Raw genomic sequence first — 13,306 nt, 5'->3', positions numbered from 1 at the left:
GTGGTGGAAAACTGTTTGTCAGATTGGAGGCCGGTGACTAGTGGTGTGCCTTGGGGATCTGTACTGGGTCCAACATTATTTGTCATATACATTAATGATCTGGATGATGGGGTGGTAAATTGGATGAGTAAGTATGCAGATGATAATAAGATTGGTGGAGTTATGGATAATGAAGTAGGTTTTCAAAGCTTGCAGAGAGATTTAGGCCAGTTAGAAGAGTGGGCTGAAAGATGGCAGATAGAGTTTAATGCTGATAAATGTGAGGTGCTACATTTTGGTAGGGCTAATCAAAATAGGACATACATGGTAAATGGTAGGGCATTGAAGAATGCTGTAGAACAGAGGGATCTAGGAATAATGGTGCACAGTTCCCTGAAGGTGGAATCTCATGTGGATAGGGTGGTGAAGAAAGCTTTTGGTATGCCGGCCTTTATAAATCAGAGCATTGAGTATAGGAGTTGGGATGTAATGTTGAAATTGTACAAGGCATTGGTAAGGCCAAATTTGGAGTATTGCGTACAGTTTTGATCACCGAATTATAGGAAAGATGTCAACAAAATAGAGAGAGTACAGAGGTTTACTAGAACGTTACTTGGGTTTCATCACCAAAGTTGCAGAGAAAGGTTGAACAAGTTGGGTCTTTATTCTTCGGAACGTAAAAGATTGAGGGGGGGACTTGATAGGAGGTACTTAAAATTATGAGAGGGATAGATAGAGTTGACGTGGATAGGCTTTTTCCATTGAGAATGGGGGAGATTCAAACAAGAGGACATGAGTTGAGAGTTAAAGGGCAAAAGTTTAGGGGTAACACAAGGGGGAATTTCTTTATTCACGAGAGTTGTAGCTGTGTGGAACGAGCCTCCTGCAGAAGTGGTTGAGGCAGGTTTGATGTTGTCATTTAAAGTTAAACTGGACAGCTATATGGACAGGAAAGGAATAGAGGGTTATGGGCTGAGTGCAGGTCACTGGGACTAGGTGACAGTAAGAGTTCGGCACGGGCTAGAAGGGCCGAGATGGCCTATTTCCGTGCTGTAATTGATATATGGTTATATGGTTAACATTCATTTATTATCTTCCTTTGCTTCATTACAAGGATATCCCACACTGAACAGCCTGTTTCAATGGCTTTGAAGTATCAGTAGATGCTACATTGTTCAACAGAATATTGTTACAGAAGTTATCAATATACACAATTGCTTGTGAACTTCCAAACTTTCTTATATGGTTTCCCATGGTGTCATTGGCAGCTTTTTTTTAAAAAAAGGAGACTCTAATATTATTTACTCCTGTAAAGTAAAGAGGGCTTTCAACCCCCCCCCCCCCGCACTCCAAAGACTGGGTCTCATTTGTATTTAATAATATTTATGATAAATCATTAATATGAACTAGTGTTCATAAGTCAGACACTTGGCATCCAGGGAGGATCTGTATCTAATGGAAAACATTCTGCCTTTTACTACGAATGGCCAATGGAAAAGGCTTAAAATAATAATAAGGCATAAAATAATCCTATGCTCTCTTCAGATTCACTGAGTTCTAATCCTGTGCAGCTCAGATTCACCATGCCCATATCCTGCACATCCATTGGACTCACTGGAGTATGACTGCATTGTATAACAATTGCAAAATGTTATGTTACAATTGAGCTCAGCTACTCCGATTGCATCTCCCAGTTGTGATCTTTACTACCAAGGACAGGATAAAATAACCAATATCTCACAGGTCCCCTTCTAAGCCACACAAATCCCAATTTTTGAAGTGCATCACTACTTCTTCATCATTACTGGATACAAGTCCTGAAACTCATTACCACCAGCACTGTGGGATTATGTTACTGCAGTGTTTCCATCTTGTGACACACTACCACCTTCTCAAAGGAAATGAAAGTTTCTGGCCTTAACCCTTAAGTACTTCAAATAAGCAAACCAAATATAAAATAGTTAAAAGCAAGATGCACACTTCTGGAGAAACTCAAAGGCCAGGCAGCATCTATGAAGGGAAATGAATGGTCAAAGTTTCAGGTTAAGACCCTCCATCAAGTCTGACAGTCAGCCCTGATGCAGCATCTCAATCAAAAATATCCAGTCTTCCTTTCATTCTGCAGTCATTGTCTGACATGCTGAGTTCTTCCAGCAATTTGTTTTTTGCTCCAGATTCCAGAATCTGCAGTCTCGTCTCCATAAAATATTGAGATATTGAAGGATTGCTGTTTGGTAACTAAATTGTCCTGCTTTAGTAAAGTAAGGATCACAAGGTATCATTCAAATCATATAAAATTGTTCTGGTATTGCAGACAATTTTGCTCCTAAACCACCAACTTTAGAAATGAATTAGTCATTGTATTATTCCTGCTGACACAAAATATTTATTGCATTGGTCAACATAAAGAGAACTACAGAACTCATTAGTAATTAATTTGTGTAAACCAAGTTGAATGAAATTTGAGGGAAAAGGTAAGGCACTACATACTTAATTGTTTGAACATTTGCAATCACATAATACAAAGTACCAATGATTATATTGTAGCAACTTACATCTCCTCTACATCCATTTTGCTTCATTGCAACCTATTATCACTCCTTTTTGTTATTCAATCATTCATGCCTTTCAACCAAACTTCCATTTGTCAATATGAAAGATGCTGGAGAAACTCAACGGGTCATACTCTTCATCTTGATTTCTGCTGGCCTGCCTGTCCAAACTGTAATTTTTATTCACTCGGTACCTTTGGCTTTGTGCTTAATAAAAATTTTCATGTCCACATTTACCAAGAGCAGAAGGCTGAGATGTCAAACCTGGATTAGCACTGATTCTACCTGACCAATTCCAGCAAATTGTGAATTTACCAATCCCATTTTTGTTATAACGGAATTTTTCTCAAGCAGAGAGCACTTCCTATATCAGCACATACTGCTGCCACGTAAAAGGGTGTATTTGGACTTCAGCTGGGGAAACAAAGTCAGAATCAGAATCAGGTTTATCATCACTGGCATGTGTCCTGTAATTTCTTAACTTAGCGGCAGTAGTTCAATGCAGTGCATAACATAGAAGAAGAAGAAGAAAAAATAAATAAATCAATTACAGTGTATGTATATTGGATAGATTAAAAATCATGCAAAAATAGAATATATATTAAAAAAGTGAGGTAGTGTTCACGTGTTCAATGTCCATTTAGGAATCAGATGGCAGAGGGGAAGAAGCTGTTCCTGAATGGCTGATTGTGTGCTCTCAGACTTCTGTACCTTCTACCTGATGGTAACAGTGAGAAAAGGGCATGCCCTGGGTGCTGGCGGTCCTTAATAATGGACGCTGCCTTTCTGAGATGCTCCTTGAAGATGTCCTGGGTATTTTGTAAGCAAGTACCCAAGGTGGAGCCGACTAAATTTCCAACCTTTTGCAGCTTCTTTCGGTCCTGTGCCCCCGCCCCCCCCCCATACCAGACAGTGATGCAGCCTGTCAGAATGCTCTCCATGGTCCCCAACCTTTTTTGCACTGCGGACCAGTTTAATATTGACAATATTCTTGCGGACCTGGGGGGGGGGGGGGGGAGGGGGGGAGGGTTGCCAATGGACAAGAGTAGCAGTCAAATACGTTGTGTTTACCCAGAATAGACTAAAATGACCATGAAGCCTTGCGCGGGCACCAGTGCGCATGTGTGACCTGCGCATGCGTGTACCTGCCAATTTTTTTTCCCTGCAAATCGTTCTTGGCGATTCTGTTCGGTGGGGGGGGGATGATGTTAATCATGACCGGAATATAGGTGATAAGTGGCTAATACACTCAATTTCCTTTCTAAAAGGGTTTATCTAACGAATTTAATATTAAACACACAGCACATATTTTCCTCGCATGAATATAGTGATTAGTCAATTATCGGGGAGGACAGGGGAGCTTGAAGTAAGTGTTGAATGAACTTCCAGTAGAAGTAGCAGAAGCAGGTTCGATATTACCATTTAAAGAAAAATTGGATAGGTATATGGACAGGAAAGAAATGGAGGGTTATGGGCTGAGTGCAGGTCGCTGGGACTAGGTGAGAGTAGCGTTTGGCACGGACTAGAAGGGCAGAGGTGGCCTGTTTCCGTGCTGTAATTGTTATATGATTATATAAGTAAGTCAATAGCATCATAACATTTTAAGTAACGTTTGGATATTAAACACACAGCACATATTTTCCCCATATGAACATATAAAATCATTGCAACACACCAATATCGCTGAATCAATGGGAGCCCTGGGCTTGTTTTCCTGCAACAAGACGGTCCTATCGAGGGGTGACGAGAGACAGCGATACTCGAAGGGGGTTCCTTATGTCCAGTCTATTCTGCAATTTAGTTTTCATTGCATTCATTGCAGAAAACTCCACTTCGCAGAAAAATGTTGGAAATGGAAGCAACGTTTTCAGTGTTTTCGTGGCTATCTCAGAATATTTAGCCTTGACTTTGATCCAGAATACCGGCAGAGAAGTTATGTCAAACATACTTTTCTGCCCATCGTCATTTGCAAGCTCCAGGAGTTGGTCTCCTTCCCGTGCTGACATGGATGACGCGCGGGTAATGACCTCGCATGCGTAATGGTTCAACAGTGGGCTTGACAGGGAATGAGGAAAGGTGCGGCTGACTCATATCACCAAATCATATCGTTTCCTCACAGCCCTGTAGCACATGTTTTGCGGCCTGGTGGTTGGGGACTGCTGATCTATAGAAGTTTTTGAATGTTTTTATGGCTAATAGAAATTGTTTACATACATTTGGATATTTAATGTGAATAGCATTACTCAGAATCCTAAAGCACAAAGAGAAGTTAAAACCTAGGGTTAGAATGAGCTAGAAATCAAACTTTCAGTGGTACTTTAACTGTGAACTCTCCAGTTACAACTAAAGAAGTTAAAGGATTGAGGCAACTTTTGATTATTTCGGTGTTCCTAGATTTTTACTTTGCATCTGTTTGCCTTTCTTTTCTTCAGCTTTCTGTTCCTTTAGATATGCTAGCCTATGAGGGAAGAATCAAACGGAGCAAACTTACTGTCTGTAGTGATGTCTCCTCCACAGCTTTTTAAAGTGATGTTACTCTCCAAGTTCTCTGCTGCAGAACGTTGCTTAGCCACTGACTTGATTGCACTGCGATTTAGGACACACTGCAAAATCAGACAATAGAAATGACAGAAAATACATAAAAAACTAGTCAAGGCATTTATCAATGACTCTTTAGATTATAGTCTTGGTCAACAATAAACAGTAACTTAATACAAATAGCTCAAGATTGATACAACATTGAACCTTGAAAATGAGAAGCAATTCTGCTCAGTGCCAGTCGTTATCTCTTTTTTACTTATCTTACAGTCGTAGTCAAAGGAAATAGTCATAAAGGTTATGGAAGTGAGGACAGTATTATGCTCCCCTGGTGTCCACTAACAGCAGTTGGAGCTGTGGTCCTGGGGAGAGAAGCAACAATGGCCCTAGTTAATGGCACAGAAGGTGGGGGTGGGGGAGGGTTAGAGAACAGGACTGGAAGAGCATTAGGGGTCAGGGGACTTTATCACAAAGGGAAGCTGAAAAGAGCTTTTGTGGCAGCAAAGACGACTCCAGATTGGTACTTTGCCTCCCCAGTGCTAGGATCATGGACGACTCCGAACAGATGGATGATATTCTGAAAGGGATAGCTGATCAACCAGGGGTCATGGTACATGCAAGGCACCAGTGACTTAGAGAGGAGAAAGGACAAAGACTGGCAACATGAGTTTAAGGAGTGGTGTAACCATTTAAAGAGCAGGATCTTAAATGATGTAATTGGTGCATTGTTTCAAGTGCCATGAGCTATGTCAGGATAGAGAGATGGATTCATGGCCAAAGGGATGGTGCAAAAGAAAAAAGTGAATCAAGTTCCTGGATCATTGGGACTGCTTCTGAAGCAGACTGGGCCTGTACAAGCGGGATGCCTTTTAAACACCCATGTCACATCTGCTTCCACCACTCTCCCCAGCAACATCTTAAAAACTCTGAAGAAATACAATTTTCCCAGAGGTCTTTTATAGGGTGTAATAAATACAACATTTCTTGAATAAAATTCAATTTTCTCTCCCATACAGGGTGAATTCTTTTTATAATTTGTTTGAACTAGGAGACAATACTGCAAACAGAAAAATAACTTATCATAGCACATATGATTGTTAGATCACAAGAGAAACCTTTGCTAACAGTAACTAGGATCTACGCAACTGCAACACAAGGCTTTGAATTCCTGAGGTGAGCCTTCACCCTGTTTGAAAGGAATGCCTGGTAAATACTCAATGGGGAATACCTAAAAATACCGCCGAGGTTTACCAATCCAAATAATTGTTAAATGCAATTAGCCACATTTGTACTATACCTGCAAAACTCCATTGGTTGTAGAGGGTTTGGAAGTTTGCAAATTTTGTTCCTTGCAGGGATAACTTGCAGCAATTTTCCAGCTGTCATTGATAGAATGCACTAATTCTCCAATATCTGTCAAAACTAACATAAGAAGTAAGAAACTTCTGTTTGTATTTTTTTAAAAAGAAAAACAAAGAGCATATTCGCAGAAACATTGTCCGGGTGACAAACTGTATTATTTAATATTTTCCATAATGCTTAAGAATATCGAATAAATAGGAATAGTAGCTTGGCTCACATTTCACATATAATTGTTTCAGAACAGAAACACTGACATTTTTCAGAGTACCAAGTACGATACTCCTATCTAATACTAAACAAAACTGCCCTTGCATTCTGTGATTAAGGAAATAGTCCTTTTTGTCTTAATCAGAATATAAAGAAAGAACTGCTTTTTGAAATGTTTCATGCTTACCTAAAAGTTTAGCAAAACTGATTCACAATTAAACTGTAAATGCAGAACCTTACCAGAGCCAGGAATAATCTGTGTTGGCATCAGGCTTTTTGGATCATGAACTTGACCTTTGACACACTTCAGCCAGACATAAATTTCTTTAACAGCTACAATTGTTAAAAAAAAGGAAATATATACTTAAATAGCTAATAGATAATTTTAAAGCATGGAAAGGAAACAAACTAAGAATTCTTAAACTTCTGGGAGAGACAAAACTAAAAGAATCATTCACCTTTCTGAAAAAGTGAACTTTTTCATTAGCCAGTGATTTTAATTAAGAATATGCTGTGGAGGTACTGAACAATATACCTTCAACTAAAGTCTTGAAGTGTTACCCCAACTTTACTGCATAGTTTTGCACATCTTGATACCATTTTCATAGAACCACACAGTCAGATTCTGTATTTCAAACATGGAAGACCCTATGGACTGATGAATGCATAACTTGGTGCAACTCCAAGAATTAATGACTCCTTGTGGATCACAGTAGCATGAAGGTATATGTGAAAATCACCAAGGATTTTCATTCCAATGCACTAAAAGAATGGCAATCCCAGCGCCAAAATTACTGTACAGTTAATGAATATTGCTTGTGTACCATTTTATTCACAGATCAAATTAATTCAGAAACTAACTTTTGGAACCTTTTCTTTCCTTTGCTTTGTAACAGTCCAAACAGACCACAAATCCACATTTCTGGCAAACCCAATGGACATTAAACAATGTAGCTTCACATGCATCACACATTTCCTGAACTCCTTTTACGGCTCTCTTCCAGGCTAATTTGGCTGAAAGACAAAATAAACAGTGTTACCATATACTGAAGCTCTCAGTTAATAGGGAAAAGTTCACCAGCTTAGATTGCACTTTGTTTAGGCTACATCATGTTTAAAAATAAAAACCCCCATAACAGTCCTCACAATATCATGTCTGGCACAATATAAAAATATACTGAGGCCCATATCCTAAGCATGCAAATAGAAAATGCATACAGTACTTCAAACATAAATTTGCTAACATCACCTATTTACGTTTTTTTCTACATTAGCTTCCAATACACAAGATCTACCCCTAATTCTTGAATCAAACACCTCTTCATCAACACAGATTAATGAGTAATTATATATTATTTACATTGCAAGAAGTTGATAATCTATCAAAATGGAAACCACAGCTTTACATAAAATTAAATTACAAATAAAATTCATATTATCGAAATAGTTCAGTAACTCGGCATGGCCGTTAAAGGTTAAGTATTACCATCTGGTTTCAACCATGTCATAGCAGTCTTCTCAGACGTCTCTATTTGACAAAATGTATCTCCAATATTTCTCAATATGTACTTGGAAGATTCTGTGTCCAAATTCAGATCTGCAGAGTATTTTGGCAGCCACAAGTTTATTGCTTCATCATCATACTGGCCTGGAGTTGAAAACCCATCAGTCCTTAGTACAGCATTCTTACTGAATGCCAGTCTGAGGAAGTACAAAGGGAAAAGTATAACAACAAAAGCTGCAGTTTATTGTTTTCCATAATATAAAATATACATTCTTTCTCAGAAGCTACGGATAAAATTATGCCTTTTTCAATTTGAGCTTCTAGAATGCCAAGTAACACACACAAAATGCTGGAGGAACTCAGCAGGCCAGGCAGCATCTATGGAAAAAAGTACAGTCGACTTTTTGGGCCAAGACCCTTCAGCAGGACATCGACTGCACTTTTTTCCATAGATGCTGCCTGGCCTGCTGAGTTCCTCCAGCATTTTGCGTGTTGCTTGGATTTCCAACATCTGCAGATTTTCTCGTTTGCTTCTAGAATGCCATTGTCTTTCTCTGTATTCTATCATCAAATTTTTATCCAATTATATTTAAAATATTTTATTTTTAAAATAATATTGTAGCTACAGACTCAAAAGCTACATGAAGTGCCCTATGCACTCATTATGCTACCCTTGTGGTAATTTTTCTCAGTCCATATTGGCTAGGTACTATCGAACAATCCATAGCAAAAACATTAGTTAACCTGCCAGAAACATTGACATCATTTTGAGTCACTTTAGCTCATTAAAAAGCTGCAGTTTTGACCATATCCTTGCATTATATAATATTTCACAATGTTCTGATGGCTCCATTATATTTATAATTTATGGTCTAAAACATGGATAATAGTTTAATACCCAAAATCTTGTTAAGATTTTATTATTCCTTTTAGTTATTTAACAAATATTGCATAAAAGTTCTGTATCTCCTTGTTCCAATAATTGGTTCATTTTAGTTAAGGTAGGTAAACTAGAATTTTGAGCACTTTGTATTCTCACTTTGTTTTCAAAATTTGAACAAACATCACCAGATGCAATTTTGTGCAGTTTAGATGTTATCACTCAAAATTTTCTTTGCTGTATCAATTTAAAAAAATAATTGGTCATTGCAGTATCAAAATGGAGCACTAGAACTAGCACCCCTCCCCAAATGGTGAGAGAAAAGGAAGCCCCTTCTCCCCACTCCACCACGGGACAGGGGGCTCAATGAATATTGCAAACGTGATATGGTGAGCCTACAGTTAAACCATCAGGACTTCCAAATAATCCGATAGTGAAGTAAGGGAATTTTCACAGTATAACTCCTGCTTACCATTATTATTCTCATTTATAAATGATAGAAGAGCTATGTTTATTGTACACTTGGCATATATCTTCCTTCATTTTTCAAATTGTCATCTGTGGATCTCCTTCCTCTATTTTCTTCAATATTGTTTCTTTCAAGTGCTAACCATGATTTTAGAAGATATGTTCCAGAGACTTTTGTTCTTCACAAATGTTTGAGCAGAGGCAAATTGATGTTGAGCTCGATATTATTTTGTATGCGAACACATCACTCTGTATGAGAACTCTGATACACTGTATCTCTCATGCTCTTAAACTTTGCAGGCCTAGAATATTCTTGATGCTGATTAATGTTGCTTCTGATCTCATCACTTCCATTCTTCAAATTACTTCAAAATTTTGCATTTTTGTGTAAGAAAACTGTTCTCTTGTTTATCACCCCTGGCTTGGAGATCCTAGACTAAACTCTGAATTATAATTAGATTGGTTCAGTTCAAGAGGGGGAAAGATCGTTCTTAATTTCTTGCTTCATCATAAATAGTTTCTCAATATCGTGAGCCCAAAAATCATAGTTACATACCGGCGGAAGTAATAGAATCTGCAGAATACAGCTGACTGGCTGAACTCCTCATTTTTCCGATAACGAATCATGCGACATTCCCTACACTTTTGCAGATTTGGGGCTATTTCAGAGCACGAGTCGTCTTGCAGGAAAGGTTCCCCGGTCTGCTTAAGCTTTTTAACTTTTCTCCAGTCTTTCAAGACAGAACGTGGTAAACCATCTGCAAAAGTAGTACAAATATCCCTAAAACTAAAACATAGAATAACACAGTACAGATGCAGGCTAGTCAGCCTATTATACTCATGCTGGCTCTTGCACCTAGCTATACTAATACTATTTGTCCGAATTAGGTCTGTAGCTTTCTAATCCTTGGTTAATCAAGTACCTGCCCAAATGCCTCTTAAAATGTTATGATTGTACCTTCCTCTATCAGTTCCTTCTGCTAATCTTTCAGATATGAACCTTCTTGTCTGGAAACATTTTCCCTTCTGATCCCTTCTAAGCCTCTCATTTCTTACCTTAAACTTATGTCCTCAATCTACTTTTTTCAATAACTACCTTATCCAGACCTCACATAATCTATATTCTTCCATCAGGTAACCCCTCAGCCTCCTTTGCTGCAGGGAAAACAAACCTAGCCTATCCAATCTCTCCTTGTAAATAAAGCCCTCTAATCCAAGCAATATCCTGGTGCATCTCCAGTGCATCCTTCCTACAGTGTGGCAACCAGAACTAAACACAATACTCCAGTGCAGATTAACCATGGCATTACAACTCTATATTCTCTGCCCCTTCCAATGAAGGCAAGCAGTTGATATTTCTTCAATTGCTCCATTTTCAGGAAACTTTGAACTTGTATCCCAAGGTCTCTCTGTTTATCAGTATAAACAGTAAAATGTTTACACAGGATGTTATTTTACTAAAAAAATGAGCACCTCACTTGTACTCATCCTCAATTAATTTACCATTCAAAGCCACATGATGAGATATCAGAAATGTAATTCTGACACAATATTTCTTTTTTTACTAAGGAATGATGACAAGTTAGTCGTCGAGTCAGTGGATGGGGCTTCACCAGCTGTTACAGCCAATTAAGTGCTGAGCCAGCCATTTACCCTTCAGTTGGACCAAGAACACTGAATCTGAGTTTTGATGAATCATCAGTCTTGATCAGATTCAGCCCTTTCAACTATTTATTGATTTAATGGCTTCAAGTGGAACTTAATGCTTATGGATACCAACACTAGACAGATTCTATGATAGAAGCTATTGAGACAGCATGACTGCATGCACGGCATATTCCCAGACATAAATACATAAAAATTCAATATTCTACTATTCCATTATTAAGAAATCTCAAATGTTCAGCATCTGACTCACAGGGTGCTGATTCCGGGGTCCAAGGATATGCTGGGGCCCTGGCTCTCATGCTCCCTTGAAACTCACAGTATTAGTTTCCCCACTCTCTCCTCAAACACACCAGGTTCCTGCTTTCTGTGTTTCCTTTAATCTCACTGAAATCATTGGAATATTCATGCAGTTATACAGCACAGCCTTTTAGGCCAACTCATACATGCTGACCAAGACACCTATCTAAGCCAATACTATTTGCTTGTGCTTGATCCCATATCCCTTTAAACCTTTCCTATCCACGTACTTGTATAAACATTCTTCAAATGTTATAACTGAGCTCTCTTGCAGTCTGTTTCATATTCCCATCACTCTGAGTGAGAAAACGAGCTACTCAGATTTCCAGTAAATCTTTCCCCTCTCACATTAAACCTATGTCTTTTAGTTTTAGACTCTCTTACCTTGGGAAAAGGGCTGATTATCAATTTCTATCTATCCTCTTATAATTTTATAAACTTCAAAGTAACCTCAGCCTCCTTTGCTCTAGGGGAAAAGTACTAGCCAATTCAAACTCTCCCTTCCATTGAACATACTTGTGATATTTTTCTGTGTTCTCTATTAATTACACCATTCCTATATATAGTATGACAACCAGAACTGTACATAATGCAGTCTTTACAACATTTGTACAACCTTAATACAGTGTCCCACCTCCTGTACTCAATGCCACAGACAATGAAGGCAAGCAGACCATAACGTTTCTTCACCAACTTATCCATGTCCTCACTTTTAGAGAACTATATACTTGTACCCCTTTGCCCCCCAGCTCAACAACAGTCCCCAGGAACTTTCCAATTCACTATGTTCTGGGGTTTAACTTTCCAAAATGAAAAATTTTGCACTTGCCAATGTGAAGCTCCATTTGCTATTCATTTGCCTACTTTTCTATTTGTTTTAAGTCCTGTTGTAATCATATATAACCTTCATTGTCCACTATACCACCAATACGGTGTCATCTGCAAATTTACTCGTTGTGCCATACACATTCTCATCTAGCTCACTTATAGAACAACAGGAGACCAGCACCAATCCCTGCCTCACAGGAATCCAATGTAAAAAAAACAACCCTTCCCACCACAAAGACAGTACAACATCAGACAATAACCTTTCCTTGAATATCAGCAAAAGGAGCTAGTCATTGATTCCTGTAAGCAGAGTGGAGTACATACAGTGGTGCTAGAAAGTTTGTGAACCCTTTATAATTTTCTCTATTTCTGCAAAAAAATGACCTAAAATATGATCAGATCTTAATGTAAGTCCTAAGAATAGACAAATAGAACCCAATTAAATAAATAATTAAAAAAAACATTATACTTGTTCATTTATTGAGAAATATGATCCAATATTACATGTATTTGTTGGAAAAAGTATGTGAACTTCAAGGATCATCAGTTCATTTAAGGGGAAATTAGAGTCGGGTGTTTCAATCAATGGGATATCAATCAGGTATGAGCATGGAAGGTCCTGCCCTATTTAAAGAACATACACCTGGGTCTTCACCATCAAAATTTGCTCTTTACCACAGTGTTTTTTTGATGTGTGCCATTCCTCGATCAATGGAGATTTCTGAGGAGCTCAGAAAAAAAGTTGATGCTCACCAAGCTGGAAAAGGATACAAGACTACTTCTAAAAAGTTTGGGCTCCACTAATCCACAGACAGGCAGATGGTGTATAAATGGAGGAAATTCAACTCTGTTGTTCCTCTCCCCAGGAGAGGTCAACCACAAAAATCACTCCAAGAGCAAGGCATGTAATATTCCAGGGGGTCACAAAGAACCCCAGGGTAACATCTAAGGAGCCTCTCTTGCATTGGCTCATATCAGTGTTCATGAGTCTACCATCAGGCAAACACTGAACAACAATGGTGT

The 13,306-nt window shown here is 38.5% G+C and overlaps 1 protein-coding gene across 8 annotated transcripts in view; it reads right to left on the bottom strand.

The window, feature by feature from the left end:
- Positions 1–13,306, bottom strand: part of jmjd1cb (jumonji domain containing 1Cb) — a 200,990-nt gene that overhangs the window by 35,088 nt on the left and 152,596 nt on the right. For all 8 annotated transcript variants that reach the window (XM_063071549.1, XM_063071550.1, XM_063071551.1 and 5 more), the window contains 6 exons: positions 10,047–10,248; positions 8,125–8,339; positions 7,500–7,652; positions 6,879–6,971; positions 6,367–6,491; positions 5,023–5,134 (listed from right to left, as the gene is read on the bottom strand). In XM_063071549.1, coding sequence (XP_062927619.1) covers positions 5,023–5,134; positions 6,367–6,491; positions 6,879–6,971; positions 7,500–7,652; positions 8,125–8,339; positions 10,047–10,248 — 900 coding nt within the window. The remainder of the gene's footprint in view (positions 1–5,022; positions 5,135–6,366; positions 6,492–6,878; positions 6,972–7,499; positions 7,653–8,124; positions 8,340–10,046; positions 10,249–13,306) is intronic.

This window comes from Mobula hypostoma, chromosome 19 (genome assembly GCF_963921235.1).
Source record: "Mobula hypostoma chromosome 19, sMobHyp1.1, whole genome shotgun sequence".
Classification (NCBI taxonomy): Eukaryota; Metazoa; Chordata; class Chondrichthyes; order Myliobatiformes; family Myliobatidae; genus Mobula; species Mobula hypostoma.
The sequence above is the reverse complement of the archived record's forward strand: the minus strand, read 5'-3'. Positions and strand labels throughout refer to the sequence as shown.